The 20335-nt window shown below is 35.9% G+C and overlaps 1 protein-coding gene across 2 annotated transcripts in view; it reads left to right on the top strand.

Moving 5' to 3' along the window:
* AKAP6 (A-kinase anchoring protein 6) overlaps positions 1-20335 on the top strand; it is a 256747-nt gene that overhangs the window by 226827 nt on the left and 9585 nt on the right. For both annotated transcript variants that reach the window (XM_058807155.1, XM_058807157.1), the window contains exon 12: positions 2744-2959. In XM_058807155.1, the coding sequence (XP_058663138.1) occupies positions 2744-2959 (216 nt within the window). The remainder of the gene's footprint in view (positions 1-2743; positions 2960-20335) is intronic.

The raw sequence follows: 20335 nt of genomic DNA on the forward strand, positions 1-20335 counted from the left end.
CTTCATTCTTCTCCTGTTTAATATTAACCATAATATCATGTAATAAAATTGAAACAAAAGTGCCATAGGCCTAATTGTTCTGTCAAAGCCATGTAAATCAGAAATAACTTCAGTAAAGCTACTGTTATTATGCTGGTGTAAAATTGATATAAATTAGAAATTACTTGGACGCTGCAGCTCTGCTTTCAGATAACACAATGTAAAGGCCTCACTTAAAGTCCCCTATAATGGCTTATGAATGCAATTCTCCTTACCTCATCATGTTAAAAGGCATTGTATCAGAAAAGACCAATATTTATAAGGGATGACTTAATCAGATAGATCAAGGTAAATTAATGTTATGGGGCCTGATTCTGAGCTATATTGACTTCTATGAAGTTAATGCAGACCTACATAAATTTGGCTGTGATTGGTGTATAACTCACCATCACTTCCAAAAAACCTGAATTGCCTGGCTGTTATTTATAAAATGTAAAATAAGAACACTGACTTTAGATAGACTTTTTGGTCTGGTTTGGTTGGCTGGTATTTTTCCTGATCTGACATTAAGCTAATGAACAGCATCAGAAGGGAAATGACCGCCAGACGTGGTGGTTACATCAAGGACCACGAAGGAAACTAGTAATGAACACTAGGAAAATAAATAAGGGCAAGTTCAGGAAACGCAAGTGAAAATGCAGCTCTGGTATAAATTGAATAATAAAATTCCTGGTCATATTTTGCCATAAATAGTGGTTTGAGAATTTGTCATTCACCTTATTTAAAATTCAGAAATATTAAAGGTACAGGGTTCTCTCATTACAGAAGTAATAGAATTCTAGCTATTATAGAGTTAGGGTAATTTAAATAGCTATAGAATGCATTATATCAATAAGTAGAACATCTGTATGAAATGTCCACCTGCTACTATACTACTCAGTGTACTTTGCAATGAAATGTACTTAATCATTTTAAGATGTCTTCTAATGAAGGCTTATCGGGAATAACATTTTGAACACAAATACTTTTAGGCACTAAAACTTCTGCTTTAAATGAGATTGCATTGCCTTGTTTACCCTTGTTGATTAATAAGCAATCTGTTAGGATGGCCCAATTGTGCTGGTGAAAGTAGATTAGTAATTCAGCTATGTTTGTGAGTTTAATCATCATTTCTCTTGAAGGCTTTAAAAGAAATTCCTGTCTTTTGCACACTATCCCTATGCAAAGAAAAGATGCATGTTTTTAGCTGTATATACCAACCTTTTGGCTCACACTTTCACCTTGCTATTATTGATCAAGAACAGCAGCAAAATACTCATTTGAGTTATGACATTTCTAATTATAAATTTCAATTTTTAAAGAAACGGTGACACAAAAACTGGAACTGGAATTCACTTTTCTATAGAATGTTTTTGTTTTGCTGATAAAATTAAGAAAGATGATCCTGGTTTTTTATCAGTTAACACTTCTGAACAGCTTTGAGAGATATTGTGGCTTTTTTTACTTGCTTCTTATTATTAATTGAAAGTTTAGGGGCAAATACCCTGTCTTCAAAAAAGATGATAGTTGAGATTTTCTCATGGGGTTATGCACTTTCATCTGTGGTGTCCCACAGAGGGAAACAGATGTTGGCAAGTTACAATTTAAATTATCTGTAAAGCTCCCATGTGTAGAGCACAGTCCTGTTAAATTCAGGACTAGCACATCCCTATGATAATTATTGAATACTTGAGCTTTGCAATGTTATAAAAGTAAAGGATCTCAGAACCTGGGCTGAAGCAGTCATCTTCATGTGCAGTTCTGCCTTCTCTACCCCAGCTTCATAGATGTTATTATTAAAATTTGTTATGAGTTAAAAAAAATCCTGGTTTGATGTTCAGTGACAGTAGAGTGTAATCACAGATGAAACCATGCTTGGAAGCACCCATGCCGTTAACTGCTTCCTGGTGGTAGACATCGCTCTAGTTCTGGCATGTAGGATGCATTATTTATTCTGTCACTCATCAGGATTTTCAGTACAGTTTCTTAGGGTTTTGGTGGAAAACCAACATATCCTGGCTCCCATCGAGTTTCAGTATTAGGGCTTAGCAATTGTCTCCCATCATCCAATATATGTCAGACTGCATTTTCAGTAGCACTGGAATCAGTATATTAAGTAAATGCAGTGATGTACTCCTTTTCAGGGATGATACAGTTGTCACACTTTTCCTACATTTACTTGAATATGGAACTACCCTGAAAATATTTTATGATAACAAAAAACATCTGTAAACAATTTTATACTGATTTTTCTCTTTCTGTAATGTTTCTCCTGTGACAGGGCACATATGACCCATAATTTCTATTGTTTTTCTAAAAATATACATATTCTCATTGCATGACTACAATTTTTCTCTCTTATTTTCCTGTAGAATTTCTGAAGCTGATTACTGTCAGGGTAACTCATTTCAGATGTGACCCAGTTGAATGAAAAAGAAAGGAAGAATAAACGAGTCTACACTATAAAACTTTCAGCATTATAGAGACAGTTAGCTATGTATGGCATTTGTTTGAAGAAGACTGAACGTAGTGTTTGTCTGTGCTGTTAAGACTGTATTTATCTGAAAACAAAACACTTAGCTTTGACAGAAGTATGGGAATTTATGGAAGACCTGAAAAAAATATTGCAAGGCAGAGATTGGGCACCACTAAATATCAGATAATAATTAATATTTCAGTTTGAAAAGTATTCCATGCTGACATCTGCTGTTTGTCTGTCCTTCAGTCTCTATGCTCTGAGATCAAGCAGAGGCGCCGTGGGGTAGCCTCTGTGCTGCGATTATGCCAGCACCTCCTGGATGATCAGGAGACCTGCAACCTAAATGCAGATCACCAGTCCATGCAGCTGATAATTGTAAACCTTGAGAGGAGGTGGGAAGCCATTGTCATGCAAGCTGTCCACTGGCAAACCAGGCTACAGAAGCGATTGGAAAAAGACTCGGTGAGTGATGCTTGCTTTAAAAAGGTCTCGTGGGATTTCATTCTTCACAAGAAACACTTTTTCAGCACTAGAAAAACATACCCATCTCTGAGTGTTTTCTTCTGACAGAGATGCCATTCTTAGTCTTTACTGTCTACAAATGAATCTTCAGTTTTTTACACAGTATTGTATGGACAACATTGTTTGATAATATAAACTCACATATACATATTGTAATTGCTGGATATTTAAGCTCATCATATCTGATCCCACCCAGTAGAAAAACCAAATCCTCTGCTGCTGCTAAGTTGCTCAGTACCTAACAGAGCTGGGCCCAGAGACATATTTCACTGATTGTAAGTATATCTTAGAAAGAGTTTCCTGTGTAACTAAGACTGGTTTTAATTAGCATCCCAGCAGTAGATGTGTATTTCACATAGAATGCCATGGGTATGTGATTAATATACAATCCTCTGTTATTTGAATATAAGTAAAATGTAGTAATTTGCTTTTATCTCAGGGAAATGATTCCTAAGAGGCAAAACAGCATTCTGTTTAAACCATCCATTAAGTGGCATGAATTAGATTGGTTTTCCACAGCATAAAACTATATTACAAAGCAGGGGGAATAAAATAATCCCTACTGTAACACCATTGACTGTAATGGATGAATTGGCTCAGCATGTCTTTTGCAACTATGACACTGCTGAAGTCTGAATACTGCAGCCAGATTGACAGCAATATATGTAGTTCCTATGTAGTTCATATACTGAAGAGTCTTGGTAAGATTTGGGAATAAGTGATATATTTTTTTAGGTTTTTATTAAGCAAAGCAAAGGAAAAATATCTAAACACATCCTTCTTAACAATTATCTGACTAACAGTGAAATACTACTTTTGATTTCTTTTTTTTAAAGTTCCTTTACAAAAATAACAGAAGCTATAATTCTCTGGTTCAGTTAGGGTCCTACAGTATAAAGATACATAAGGCATTGTTTAGAAACTCTAGCAGTTCCTGAGTGAAAATCCTAATAGTCTGAGCAGCCCAGGAAATGGTGAGTTAGTGAGAAGGACACTGTGGACAAATGAACTGGTGAAGGGAATAAAAATGTTGCTTGCCAGCCTTTTCCATAACTTATAACATAGGAATGCTTCTCTGCTAGTTTGTTTTACTGGCTCTTTTGCTTTAGGTATTGATATAGAAATGGGACTCGATGAAGGAAGAGGTTTGAACAGACTGTTAGGACAAGCCAAAAGGGGCTCTCTATGAGGTAGCATGGAAAGAACTCATCTCTGAAAAGCAGATGTAGTGTTAGCGTTGCTTTTATAAGCATGGGATTAGTCAACTGGCAATGTAAAAAGTGAAGATAATTGAGATTGTGAGAAAATGTTACAGAAATTTCAGTGGAATTAAAGAAAAAACAGAACTATTGAGGATCCAGAAAGAAGTTTTATGGAAATTGTAGGTAGAAGTTTGAAACAATACATTACATTTAATTGAGAGGAAAGTCAAGAAATAAAAGAAGACTAATGCCATCTCAATAGTTGCTGAGAGTTTTGATGGTAATGAGTCTGGGAGAGCAAGAAATGAGAACAGAAGTAAAAGAATTCATTAATGAAATAGGCTGGGCAAGTGAATGGGTTAGAAGACAAATATGAGGCTGAGGATAAGAAAAGATTGATAAAGAAAGAAAATACAGCAGCAGAGATTTTTAATCTCTTGGGAAATGCTGGTTATGTTTTTGTGACAGTTCCATCTTAGGAATATTTTTAGTCATATTACTAATGTGCTGCAGCAATAGCTCTAATAAATTTGGTTAGTGCTACACAAAATGTTTAATGATCTGACCAGCAGTAGAAGAACAGTTGAACTTTGGAGTTTCAGAAATAAGTATGTGCAGTATTTAGGCAACAACCAAACAAAAAACAGCTCTCGGAATACTGTTTTTTTTGTTAGAGGCTGAGTATTGCTGTGTCTGTAATAGCCCAAGAGAGAGTGAACCACATTCTAGCTGTGTTATCTTAAAGGTAAAGTAGCACAGATCAGTAGGTTTGGGGTTGTTTTTTAGTAGATGTGTGTCTCCTGTTTGACTTGGAACAAAAAGAGGTTGCATTTGTGAGATATGTTAGAGAGTGCTGACAGAGGTCCAAGTTACTGTAATGAACATACCCTCTTTTGCATGTGGGCAGTTGCTGTATGGAAGCAGCTGCTCTAAATAAACTTTTAGGAGGTAATTAGAGCTAGGTGCTGCTCTTGCAGCAGGAGTGGAGTCTTGTGTTTCTGTTTGGGATTGCAATCGATCAGGAGTTAAGGCATGGTGAAGATATGAGCACAGAATCTCACTTGATATCTGGAGGCTTGGAACTTCACAAGGTACCCACTGCTTTGTTCCCACTTTGCCTGGGGTGGTCTGGAGTTATCTGCTGGGCTGAGCTGACTTTCGCTCGCTGAGGGGCGTGTCATTCTTTCTGCTGAAAGACAGCAGCTATCTAAATGGCTGCTCATGATGCTCATCTAATTTTCACCGTTTTGTTTTGGAATCTCTCATCTTAGGCTGCTTTATAATAATGCTTCTTTTAAGTATGTCAGTAACTACAAGTTTCTCTTGCTGATAAAACTATCCATGTTCTCAACATTTAAATATGCTCCAGCCACTGCAGGATTTCTTTGACTTTCCTTGCCTGAGTTGGCATGTTAGGGTTCTTTTCACTCAGTTCCTGTGCAGTCATTTCTTGGGTAGGTACCAGAACCATTTCTTCTGCTACCGTATCTCTCTGTATTTGATGGTGTGCCAGTCTTGGCACAAAAACTATATCCCTTGGTAACAAGTCTGTCTTTGTGGTTGCCCACAAAATACTGTAATTTATGAAAACAAATGAGATGTTTTTATAGCCTGATGGCATCTGACTCATTCATGGCATCTGACTTGCTGACAGTAAATAACCTACCCCAGATAATTATATAGCCTCAGTGCAAGAGTCACTTTCATCTTCTACTGTTTTCTAATTGTGTACTGAGATCTTCCTTTGTCCCCTTTCCGCCCCTTTTTACATTCAGTCACTTATCTGGGCCACCTGAAATGTTACAAAGGTACGCTGGTATTAACCACAGAAAACTTTTATGTTTCTTTTGAATTGTCTTCATTTATGGTCTTCAGCAGTTTTTAGTTTTGCTCACCTTTTGCCATAGTGGGCACGATAAGTTTACAAATAACAAGTTATTGACATGTACTTCATGCACCTACAGTCAGGTAAAAACTCATAATCAAAGAGTTCTATGTAGAATGTGAAATTATCAATAAGAATGGCTCCAGAAAGATGAAATATGATTGGATTCAGTAGGTTAATCTAGCTATATAGAATGAGTATTCATAAAGTGAAAAAAACTCAGAAAACTGGAAGCAGTCCTAATTTGTTTCAGCAAAAGAGGTTTTTATCTCCCCCATCTGTTTGTTTTGGTGTTGGGGGTTTTTTTCCTGTGGTTTTTTTTTTTTTTTTTTTTTTGGTTTGGTTTGGTTTGGTTTGTTTTTTTTTTCTAGTAAATTCTTTTCATCCAGATTTATCATTCCATATTTTGCTGATATAATGTTATATATCACCTTAATTTTAACTTCAGGATTACACAGATGCCTTATAGCTTGTCTAACAAGACCCTGCTAGCAATCATCTTAAAGGAAAAAGAATACTGCCTGGCAATTGCAATAGCAATAGCAACAATCTTCATTTAACTTAACTCAAAATTGCCATCTAAAATTCCTGCTCAACAGCTGGAGAAGCTTTAACTCACTATGCACTTTCCTTTAGAACCTACAGTGTACTTGGAAGACTGAAAATTTAAAAAAGGTTTTGGGACAGAATCAGTCATAGTTGTGCCCAGAAATTAAGTCAAAGTGCTAATATGTAAGTTGTTTCAGCAATTTTTTTAAACTTCTTTGCTCAGTCAGAGGCATACCGAATGCAAATTATGTGTTTATCTCAATGGATTATTCCAGCTGCTACAGAGGATTCCAATTTGTGTATGTCCTGCCCAGATCAGGTTTGTCTCTGTATAGAAAGCTGCAATGAGGTGACCGTGGAAATTAACTTTTTTGGGACAGGGAGAAAGGGAAAGAACCTGTGGTTTCTAGTGGATTTTACTTTAGTTGCCATTCAATATTCCTGCCTTTTTGGTGAGTGGGGAAGCTGCTTTTTATACAGAATGCTCATTCATTGAATGAGAAACATACCTGTTTTATGGAGCAGACAATTTCTTTTCTTATTCAACAGAGAGGGCTAATTATTGAAGGGACAGTATTACTCATGCATTTAAAATGGAGGTTTTGAGCTAAGGCAATTTGGGTTAAGGTGCCCTAATTCTCACATTGCCCTGAAAATGTCTGAAATATTAATTTGTCTGATCACCAAGTTCACTACTATACCTCATGAAAACAAAAAATTATTTCTTTTTTTCTGACTCATCTTATGTGTACATTACACTGAAAGTCCAGTGGAACCTTCATCTGTATTGGCTTGAAAGTATGCTGTACATCCAGCCACATAATTGAAAATAATAAGGCCACAATAAATGGGATGGCCTTGGGGTATAACACCCAAGGGATTCAATTGGTGTCGCTTTGTATCAATGTCCATGCATCATGGTAATTGAGGTAACATAACCAATTACCACATTTTAATTAGAGTTGCAAGGACTTGGGAAAATCTGCAATGGTGAGACAGCTCACTTGAAAAAAAAAAAAAGAAAAAGAATAAAAAAAGAAAAGCACTTCTTTCCACAAGCTTGTTCCTTAGGAGGTAAAGAGCCTGCTTAAATGGCTGTTCAGGAATTTTACCCGACAACCTCCTGGTTTCCTTCTTTATAATGCATTTGGGAAAACAAATTGTTAAAGTATATTATATTGCTTCTGATTTGGTATCTTTATTCTTTTACTCTATTTGTCTTTCTGTGATGCTTTCTGGGAAAGAAAACAGTTTTTACTAATGTTAGGCATGGTGTCTTCACTTCTCTATGTTTACTTCACTGATACAATATTTTTTCAACCCATAGAATGACATTTGTTCTAAGCTTAAAAAACACACACAAACCCCCTTGTTTCAGGGGCAAAAAATGACATTGTTCAGTTATTTGCTAGATAGCTGCACTTGAAAAACTTGGTTTCTAAAAGTTTCTTATTTCATCATAAGCCATCATTTTGTAAGGTGAATCCTAGCTAAAAATCTTGCATAAAATTTAGAAGTTCATCAGGAGGGTCTAGCACAGCAAAGTATTGAGAGTTGATTAACTTAATTGGATGAGAAGGGCACATTACATATTGTAAAGTGCTGAACACCCATTACATGATCTAGCCGCTACAAATTATTTAATGACTTATGTTTTAGTTTTGGTATTGGATCTCTTCCATATAGTCTATGACAGTACTGTCTTGATGGCTTGCATTTGCTCACTTTGGTGCTTCCTTAAAATATTCAATTTTCAAGTGAATGGATATTTGATTTTAGAGTTTGTAATATGATGCACCATCCTCATACTTGAGGTGTGTATGCTTTTGAACTTCTGGGTTGCATTGCATGTCTGATTTGTGACATGAAACAATTACCAGTAGAATCTAAAATATAGTTAAGCAGATGCTGAACCTAGGTCTAGATTTTTCTTGAACTTAATTGAAGATAGGTAATACATCCCACATTCTTGCAAGAAATTCTGTGTTTCTCATCATTTTCTTGAGGACCAGCCATAGTTATGAGGGCAGTCATTATGGCAGTGCACAGAGTCTGGATGATCTGGTAAAACAAAGCTGGGAAAACCCTTGTTGTTGAGCAGATCTTAGTAAAAAATTCCAGAACCTGTCAACTTTAGTCAAAATTCAGATAAATGTTTTGTTATATTCTTGGGAGTCTCCTGAGTGGTCACCTGCAACAGTACGTTTTTAGAGTGAATAAAAAGAAAAAAAAGAAATATATTTAAGTCTTTCAAAAGAGGGCTCTACTCTATCCTCAGAGACTGCAAATCTTTCTGTCACAACTAAAAGTATAAGGTAAAAATCCAAGGGTGAAATGCTTCCTGCATTTCACCAATCTGCTATATATTATTCCACCATTTCCCTCACTCTGGCAGATGTCATGTTTTGCCACATCTTTGTAAAGTGATGGGAAGTTAAAACTCATAACCCCAGCCAAACCAGACAAATTCTCAGGAATAATCAGCCTTAGTGGGAAAATAAGTGATATTCAGAAATTGGAAATATGATGCTTCCAAAGCACGTCGATGCTGAAAGAACTGTCAAACGCCATTTAAACAGCAAAAATACCTCATTAAAAAATAAAAGCTAAAATTATTAGGTTTTAATTTTCAAGGACAGTGGTCTTCAAAAGAACTCACTTCCTGTTTAGGCACTTAAGTACAGGGTCAGATATTTAATAGTGCGGAGCAGACACTGACTCTCATTGCAATGCCTTGTGTTCAAATTACAGGATGAAGTCAGTGTTTTATTTAGATGCCTAATATCCACTAATCATAAGTTCATGACTCAAGCCAGGATTGTTTTAAAAATTACAGTTAAGGGAAATATGAAAGTCGCAAACTTGTGATTTTTTAGTTAATTTAATGACTTGTTGCTCTGCATGTCTAATCAATCCAGTTCTGCAAGGAACAGTATATGAGTGTAATTGAGGCTAATCTTCAGATCTTTTTTTTTTTTAAGAGTTCTCAAACAAAGTAGTTTTTAGAAAAAGAGGAAGAAAACTTATTTTCTGATAGGTTGAAGTGCAGTTTTTTCAATCTTACAAGGGCCTTCTGTATAAGATGATAGGGCCATAACATTTATGCCACTATGGAAATATATTTGCAGGATCTTCAGGAAGTATATGCAAAGTCAGTATCTCATTGTTCACTATTATAGCATATTCTAGGAGCTGCACCAGCTCTAAGCAGACAGGAATAAAAAAAAAACTATTTTTAAAGTAAATTAAAATAACCGAGGTACAATTATTTACTCTTTTTTTTTTCTTAACATACAAAGGAAAAGGTATCCAACAGAATTATCAGGCAGGAGATTTAAAACAATTAAAAGGGAATGCTATTTTCATGGAGTGAATAATAAGAATGAAATTTGTTCCTACAGGATGTGGAGGATAGCAAAAATACAAATGACTTCAGTAAGTAATCAGATAAATTAATGAAGGAGACATCAATTAATACTTATTAAATTCCAACTCTGAAAGTCCCCACAGGCTGACTTCTCAAATTTGGAAGGGCAGCTTCTAAATTCTTCTATGTGTTTGCGGGTTTTCTAACTTTTCCATAAACATTCACTAGCAACCACCTCAGGAGATGAACTTAGTTGAATGGACTGTTGGTCTCACCTAAAATGACTGTGGCTGTTTGAAAGCACATGAACTTGTAGATTTGGAGGACTACCTATGCTATATGTACAGCGAAGAAGTTTTACAATATGCCTAGAAAGTTTTTACTGTATTTGGAGGGGGTTTTGCTATTTCTAAAAGCTGTAATGCAGCCATTTATGTTGTGTGTTTTCACCAGAAAAAAACTTTCAAAAATGCACCCACTTAACAGTTTACCAAGACATTTCTAGCATAGTTTTTCTGTAAAACATGCAGAAATGATAATAAATACATCTACTTAATATTTAAATATGCACATACATTTATATCAGAGGTACTATAGTAATACTATAATACACATTAAATAATAAAATGTAAATAATGAGCAAGGATCATTTAAGTTTCATTTCTCCTCATATACAAGACATTTGTGTCATTGTTGTAGCTCTAATCCATATCCAGGTCTTCGTGTTTGGTGTGTGCAGTAATATGTAAATTACCTAGCCAGCTGGGTTAAGCAGTGTTTGTTTATTCTATTTCTTTTGGCATAGCGTACAACTGAATTTCTGCCAAAAATGTGGCTGCTCCAGGGAACACTGTTCAAGTCGAAGGAAGTTTTGAAAGGAAAGATATATCATGAGTCCTTACTCTGTGAAACAGTATAATCAAGAGAAACTCTGTTCATAAAAAAGACCTGTATTAACGTAAAATAATGAGTTTGTAAAATACAATGAGCAAACAGAATCTTTTTAGAACACTCTGTTTACATCTACTTTGTAAACAATAATACAATACTAAGAGGCAGTGACTTTTTCATGCGTGGGAAGCATGACTAAAAATGGTGAAATGTGAAAATGGAAAGTTTGAGAAAAATTATTTTTAAATGGCATGTTAATATCCCCTAACACATAGAGTTAAGTGCATTTAAATTTAGAAACCAGTGATGTTTAAATGTTAAAAAATTGCATTAATGATGTGAGAGCTATCTACTTACACTTGCAGTCCTTTCAGTCTTGTCTGACACTTCCTTTTTTATCCAGCCAGCTAATTTCCCCGCCTTTGTGAGGAGTAACTGTTTTCACACTAGTGCTTACCCAGCAAGCCTCCTCATTGTTTCATGGTTAATTATCTTCTTGAGCTTCACCTTCTCAAGCGAAGGGAGAAGGACTGGGCCTCCCCGCAGCTCTAATGAAAGCTAAGTTTGAGAGATTCACTTTGTGAATAAATGCAGTGTCTGATCTACAAACATAATAAATGAGTTCCTAAACTTTATGGAGTCACAGCTCATTCAGCAGGTTTACTGGTTTACTGAACAATTCAGAAAGACACTTTATTCTAAGAATCCATTTTAATTTTTAAAAGGGGAGGAATATTGTTTCAGTGTGAAACAAATGCCATAAACTGTTCCAAAATTTCTAAGCACTACACAAAAAGTACATGTCAAACATACAGTTTCAGTAAAAACCTGAACAGCTGCATGAAAGACTTAGAGCTCTATACTGCATATTAAAAACACTTCTACTGATAACATTCATACTAATAGCCCTGTGCCCCTCAGTTATTACTTTGTAAGCTCTTAGTATTTATTGGACTTTTTGTGCCTCACCAGCAATGAAAATAGTCATTGTGGATAGACTGAAATCTTCAACTTATGCTTTGATTTTGAGCCCAAATTTAAGCTGTGTAACATTTAAAATAAACTCACCTGTAAGAGAGGAAAGTTGAATAATGGCAATATAGTGATTTTGTAACAGTGAGTTACTCCTTATTGCAATATTTTACTCTGTGTAACTAAGACAGGCATGCATAAACCCCTCACAATAGCAAGGTATTGTTGTCTACTACTTTGGCTTTTTCCAAGTGAATTTCTATCAAGTTTGCTTATATCAAATAATTTTGCAAGTGACCAAACCAAACAGTGCACTTGAGATGCTGCACAGGACTTATTCAATGTACTAGCTTAGATTGGAAATTCCAATCCTTTTTTTCCAGCCAGCTCCAGAGCCGTGTTGACATCTATTATGTATAGAGAGAGGTATAAACATCATCACTTACTAGAAAAGGTGAAAAGAAAATAATCTGGAAGTTCAAAGATGAGATGATCTTGGTGAAAGACCTCTGCCTACCTAGGGACTGCTTATATTTGGAGATTAGGCCAGTGTTTCTATATTGCAACATTTCAAGAGCAGCTTTTCTTAGATATAGGCTGTGTAATGGCAAGGAGCAATTGTGCTGTTGTAGCCTCAAAGTGCTTACCATTGTAATTTTGATTCATTGCCAGAACTCCCTACCACTTACTGACAGCTGTGGTGTTTAACTTAGCACTTGGAAATCCATAGGTGGGCAGACTGTGCAAGTACTTGTAATATACAGTATTCTTCCAGCCTTTGATTTAACAATACTTGCTTATTGTCTCCCTTCGAGTTGATATCTTAAATTTACAAATGATGAATCAATCACTTCAGGAAATGCCAGAACTGAAATTGCAGAGAAATTGCATTGAAAATTTAAATAAGGGGGACAGGGAGTCCATTCTCATTGATAATTTGAATTTGGTGGTCTCTCAACTGATTCAGAAGAAGAAACTGATGATAGGGATGGGTATTTTTCATGCAGTCCTGTTATTCATAAATAATAGATAAAGTCTCCCTTTCCAGTATACTGGAAGAATTTTTTATTTAGAAATTCAAGTCTCTCTATTCCAGCTCTTCATGAGAAAACTTTCTTTCTAGGTTTCTTCTAAGGTCAAGCTCCCAAGGGCTTATGTCCTGCTCTTTTGTACCTTATTTCTGTCTATGTTTCTATGGTGATTCTCACTCTTCAGAGTTTTTCACAAACCCTCATTTCTACTGAAACAAAGCTCTTTAAAAAGCCATGATTTTGGTGTCCTGGTGTGCCTGCTGTAGATTGGAGATGCCTGTTGTATCTACTGAGTCCATTCATAGCATCCACTGAGTTGTTCTGGTTTAACTGAGAATACACTGTTAAAGGAGTACCAGTTACAGTGTAAATGATACTAAATTGAAAGTATTATTAGCAGTTTGCAGACCTCTTAACTAGTACAAAGACAAAGCAACAGTGATTTTATTGTCCCACTTTGCTTTGTTGGTACAAATTTTTTATGAGCATCTAAATGCGGAATGCAATTGATTTGGCATTAATATGATGTTCCACAGGTTCCCTGGTTTTTCTGGATATTTTATAGTCTTAACTATAAAGAAGCCATTTGGGTCAAATTCTGAGACTCTGCATGAATGAACTCCCACCAACTTGCATGGGCATGTACTGAGGTGTGGTGCCAGGATTTGCTCTGTTCTGAACTATGTGTGCAGGGAAACATTTTGGATTTAGATAAAGCCAGGAGTGTTTTTCTAAGAGTTTCATAAAGGGCTTGTGATGGATTCTTGAACAAAGAAAAACATATATTTCTCTGAAGTAAAGGTGAGATATGAAATGACATTCAAGGGCAAAAAATCCTGTCATGTAACCTCTTGACAGATGAAAAGAAAGCTACAAAGCAGTAAAAACAACAGTTGGTAAAATATGTCATGTAGCCAGGTTTTCTCATCACAAAAAAAAAGCCCAAATACACAACTTGGGATATAGGTCTGGGATTGTAAACCTATTTGGATGACAATATTACTCAATATAAAAATGTTATAGATGTTCTTCTTTCTAGTAACATCTAAAGGGATTCTTCTGCAAATAAGAAACGTAGATGTTAGAAAGGATATGGTTGCAAAAAAAAAAAAAAAAACAGGCAAATGCTTCTGTAGAGGATGGAAAACAGATAATGGGTAGGTCATTAACAATGATCCTTTGGACACAGAGCAGGGACTGAACTTCTTGAGTCCCTGCTTTTGCCTTGATCTGTGATCAAAGTTAGTTCCTGCAGGCCTTCTGCTGACATGGCTCACCTTCTGTTTCAGCCTGGCTTGTACACTCCAGTGTGATGTGTGAGTGGAGTGTGATAGAGGCTGGAGCCTTTCACTCTTTTGTCCATCTGACACTGCAGGCAGCTTACCAAGGGAGTTAGAATACCCTCATAGGACTCCTATGCAGGCTCAACTGACCCCAGAATTTTACTTAGCATCAAGTGACATAGAAATGGCAGAAGAATGCTTAGAGAATGGACATTTTCCCTGACTTCTAAAAACTTCTCCTACTAGTAGGAGTTAATAGTTTTCACCTGGGCAACCTGTTAAAATGCCACTGCAGTTATTTTACCTGTTGCTTAGAAGATGTGCCCAGAAACCTGCTGCCATGATAAAGAAAATTACCTGTTTTAAAACCTAGATATGAAATTAGTAGTCCTTTAAACTGTTATTTCTGAGTATTATCAGAGAACTTCAAACCTCATCATAGAGACCTGAGCAGAGGTGGAGTCTCTGTTGTTCCCAGCTTATACTGAGACCCTTGCAGGTGACATCTGTGGCTGCTGAGGGCAGAGGCGAAGTCTGTGTCCTTCCTGTGGTACAGGACTCTGTGCATACAACCACCCATGTAGGACCCTGGCACTACCTGTTAGCATACGTGACCCCTGAAAGAGCAGGAGGAACTCTGCATGTGCAGGATTGAGCATGTAATGTCATCGAGAGAAGCAATAATAACTGTAAAATGCAGTAAGAGATTACCACAGATTTAGTTCTTATTTTCTCGGGAAATAAATGCATACTTGCTTTTAATTGCAATTGTAATAAATACGTAAGTTCATGTATGTTTTTTCATGATCTGTGATAAAGCATGCTGCTTCCATATATTCTGAGAAGATATTGTAATGTGTAGGCCACTTTGGTATTATGCACAGGGAATATTATGCATATACATATGCTTATGCATATTAAAAATTAGTGTTGGGACATGAGGATATTTTTTTTGATGACTGTGATATAGGGAACACCATTTAGAAAATGAGTTTAAGTGAGGCAGAGGTGAAGTGGCACTGTACACTCCTATTTCCCTCAGCAGAAGTACTTGGAATGCTTGCATTTTTCAAAAGACAAAATCATGTTTGTCTTCCTTGAATGTGCACACATTCCTGGAGGTGGGGGATGGTTTTCTGTCCGTTTTCTTTTTTTCCCTGGCCCTTAAATGCAGTTGAGATTGGATAATTTGGCCACAGTAACTGAAGGATATGTTGCAGGGAAGGAGAAAGAACAGAGTTTGTATTTATTATTGTAAAAGCTCTTTTTTTCATGTTAATTCCTTTAAAAAATATAATAGTACGTAGGGGTTACATTACAGGCCTGTTTCACCAACTCTAAGTATCTGTACTGGAGTAGCACATGCAAATGAAGCCAAAACAGAGAATCATTGTTTAATGTAATTTGCTTCAGAAAAAAGCTAAACTATTCTTGTTTTAGTAAAAAAAAAACAAACAAACAAATAAAAAATTTCATTTTGACACTTTTCCTTAAAGAGCGTTGGGGCTGAGGAAATATCTTTATTTAGCTTAATAACCTTATTTCTTCCCATTAACATTTTCTGCAGAGTAACCGGTTAGCCATTACACACCAACTCTACAAGGATTTAAGCACGCACCTAATTGTGCTCACAAGAGTTATCCCACTGAAATGGGAATGCTTTCCTGAGCAAAATAGTTCTGGATTCAAAGTAGGAATAGCTAAAATCCTTAAAGCAGCACTTTCAAATACATTAGAATTAATTTAACCTTTCACTCTTCTGAGTCTATAATTTGATTGATTATTTACTTAAAACTTTTCATGCAACAGTACATGCTTCCTAAGTGGTGTTTATCTAGTGGAAATATGCAAAAAATAGGAGTATGCATAATATTGTGCATCTTTTGATTCTTATTATATTGAGATTTTTTTAATTTTCTTGGTCAAAACTATTTGCTGTTTCTTACTATTCTTACTGATCTTAGAAATCTTCTCTAAATGTAGAGGTATTTAGTGACTTTATAGTGTTAGAGACCACTCAGACCTACTTTAAACCTACCCATTTTCAGAAAAAATTAGATACACATTTTTACTTACACATTCTTTCATATATAAAAAAAAAGTTTCTGAATTCCAGGAAATTTAGTGCCATCAACCTATATCACAATAGTTTTTGCCAGACAGGACAGGTACCTTTGCAATGTTTTGCCACAGACTCCAGCAAAGCCAGGGCTTAAGAGTCAGCATAGAGGGCTCACTCCATTGAAATGTGATGTTCTGTAGCACACTCCAGGACTCTCTTTAAATATAGTCTGTCTTACATGTGGAGATCAGCATGTCTGTCTGGGATAGACCCCTTCCTTTTTGGGTATTTGCATTTCAAGAAGGGATTATAGAATCAGAGAATCATACAGTCAGAGAATGGTTTGGCTTAGAAGGGACCTCAAAGATCATCTAGTTCCAATCCCCCTGCCATACACAGACTCTTTTCACTGGACCAGGTCACTCAGATACCTTGATCCAGGCTAGGTAGAATGTCCTTTGGAGTCTTCCTAGAGAGTCAAATTCTCCAGGAAAGACATATTCTTAATTAACTGAAACAAAATAAAAAACATGCTGCAGCTCTTACACAAATAAATCTTTCCCAATTGGAAATGGAAGTAGAAGATTCATCTACTTTGTGTGGAAGATGAATTGTACAATACTATACAGTTCACTCAAATGGAAAACATGGAAGAAGAATTAACACCATATTTCCCAGTAAAGTGAGAATTTCTCTCTGGCCCTATCTGACATTTATCATTTGTACCCTCCTCTGTATAACACCAAGTAAAGCATAAGGTTGGCGAATTTTAAACATTCTGTTGGCAAAACCTAACAATCTATTACTAACATGATAACTCTAATCATCCAGCATCCTACCTCTGCACTGAGCAGCCTGAAAAAGAGATATCTGATATGATAAAAATGGTTCCTAAAAATTCCTGGGATTTTACCTCACTACTGCTGTCAGGGCAAATGTCAGCTGGAGTGACACCACCTTCCATTGTTCACTCCAGAGATTTATTCCAGAGGCTGTGGTGTGGCACTTCCAAAAACTACCTCAATCTCTTCCTTGTTTGAACAGTTCACTAAATTTTGTAAAAAAAAATATAGGGAAAATATATACCTGTACTAAAAATGCCAAATACAAAATGTGTGTGACTTAAGCTGAGTGGTTTGTTTCAAAGTTAAAACTTTTCCTGTATTTTAGAAGGGCTGCCAGTGTAGCTGATAACCACTAATGTTGTACTTCAAGGGATATGATATTTATAACTACAGTAGTAATTTACTAATATCAATTTAGTCAGTTCCTTGGAGAGAGAAAGCTATATTAGTAAAATGACCATATCTACATAAGAGTCTTTGCGAATATAAGCAACAATCAGAAGGAAAATAAAAGAAAACAAAACTAAATAAAATAAAATTAAGAATTTTAAAAATCCCCTGCCATCAAGCTAAGCCTGCAAAACTTCTGAGTATATGCCAGGACTCAGAAAAGCATGTGCATTTTAAGAATAAAAAAATAGGCTTTGAAGTGGGGAGCACTCAGTGAAGATGAATGGGCTGAGGTCACAACTCTACATGTTTTATTGTTTTAGTCCATCTGACTTGCTGAACAAACAAGCAGCCAAGTGCTGATTTACAGAGGGAAGGTTATCTTCCTGACCAATGAGGACCAAATGTTTTGTTTTGAAACAGAATCAGATTCTATGGAACATAAAATTCTTGGAACCTGCTGCTGATTTCCTGCGTTTAGTAATTTCTTCATGCAGCTGCCAGAAGCTTAAAACAGTAAAATCAAGCAGTTTAGGAAACTTCCCACAGCAATGTCTTCCTAATGCTGAGTATGACAGGATTGTAAAACATGACACAGAAAAAATGAGCCATTGAATCTGATTTCTTTTTTAATCTAACAGGTTTTCAAATAATTTCATTTTCTTACATTTTACTTAAATGTTACTTAAGGGTCATCTACAGCTGGGAAACTGAGTTCAGCCAAGTACGAACCAGGAGCTTTTATTAAAACACGGCAAACTGGCAAATCCAAATAAAGATTTCTGGATCCACAATGAACAGAACTGCTCTGATAGCCATAACTGTCTAGTAAATGTGTGTTTTTGCAGGAATTTTTCTTTAGCCAATGTCTCATGGGGGAAAGAGAAAGAACTCTAGCAAAGGTACTCTATAAAAACTTTGAGGTAGGTAGATTCACAAAGAGACTCAAACCTTCAACATTAGTCATGACAGATTCATGAAATACCAAAGGCCTCCTAACCTGCCAAGAATGAAAAAAATTCTTTCACACTTGCAGTTCTGCCCATTACTATATGTGATCTCTTAACACAGCTGCAGGACTCAGGGACCTACATTACAGCTAAGCCCAATGAAGCACGAGCACGTAGATTTATCTTAGATGGAGAGAGTCTTGATTTATCAAATAAGTTAAAAATCACATCACCCCAATGAATGGTGGATAGCTGCCCAGTTTGGGGGAAATAATTCCGCCTGATTTCCGTTGATTGTTTTAGCCTTTTGTTTAGTGGACATACAGGGATGATATAGCCTTGTTTCTTGCACAGAAACAATGCCACCTATATCCATAATTAAATAGGCACTGGAGCAGAGATTTGGCACTATCTGTGTCTGTGCCTCTTGCTGGTTAAACATGCCAAACACAGCACCGCAGGACAAAATTATCCTCATCTATCTATGACCAAATTAATATCTGCTTTATGCAAAATGATACAGGACAAGCAAGCTTCTTTTAAGAACAGCATGTAGGTAGGGCTTCTCCTGAGAGAATAGCTTGGTTCATATCACTTATGCCCGGTTTGGCAAAGTGTCCCAGCCCAAAATCTGTGTCCTAGCTATGGAACTCACAAAAGGGCTGTGAAGCTTTAGTTCGTACTTCAAAGAGATTTCCAGCTGAGAATTGAAGTCAGAAGTACGTGCCTTTCCCTGCACAATTAGCTTTGGCCGAGTTTTGATGAATCTAAGTCAGTAACTAAGTTGTGCAGAACTGCACTTTATTGGACTTCATTTTATCTGCTTAATATTTGCTGGGATTTGCTCTTGCTGTTTGGCATCATGTCAATGCTGTATTTTAAAAACATCACTTGCTCAAAGAAAATTGGAGAAAGCAGAAGATCAGAGTTGAGAGGTTTCTTGGAAGAAGTGTTTGTGTTTCTGGATACAGTGATTGCTGTTCAGCTGTTCAGATGATTTAAACTAAACAATTCTACATTAGTCAACAGTTCTATTACAAGACTCCTTGTAAAAGCAAAGCCTTCTCTAATATGGAGGCCTCTCAGGAAATAGAAGAATAAAGTGAAATTAATTTGTGCTCAACCTCCAAATCAGGGATCATTTCAGTCTTATTTTCAAGGGCTTAAAGTGGTTTGATACTGTTGGCCACTTGACAAATCACATCTGAGTAAGAAAATTTGTCAAGATATTCTTCCTCTTCCACACAATTCTAGAAGGAACAATTCTTGTTATCACATGTTCTGAGTCATAATAACAAACATTACTGGAAAGTTACAAATATGTTAAAAAGAAAATTAAGTTTCTCACACTTATTTATCAGTCAGTCCTTTTTCAGAGAAGGGTACCAGAGCGGACATTATTTGAAACTCATGTAGCACTTGATCTTTCAGCTGAACATATCAAATTCATTAATCTTACCTACTGATCATTTGTACTGCTTTTATTATCAAGTAAAGAATAAATACAAATTCTAGCAAAAATTCATCAAGACTTGTGATCTGTTGTTTTAAGGCTGACTACAGAGAAGTTTTTTATAAACATTTCAAAAATCCTTTCATAAATCCTTTACATCTTAACTATTTTAAACTTAAGCAGGCTAAGAAAGTTTTTCATATATTCAACATAATTGCATATTTTTCACTTACACACTCCTGTTGTGATTCCAAGTTAAAAACTTTATAAAATGACTAACCACAATTACACAATTAATATATTAAACTGAAATTTCTGTATTATATTTTGACAGCAAATAAAAAGAAACAAAGAAGCCTAAGAAATCTTTGAAAATGTAATTGGTTTCATTTTAATTGATCATTTTAATAGCACACAAGGCATAACAAAATTAAAA

Source organism: Ammospiza caudacuta, chromosome 6, assembly GCF_027887145.1.
Source record: "Ammospiza caudacuta isolate bAmmCau1 chromosome 6, bAmmCau1.pri, whole genome shotgun sequence".
Lineage (NCBI taxonomy): Eukaryota > Metazoa > Chordata > Aves > Passeriformes > Passerellidae > Ammospiza > Ammospiza caudacuta.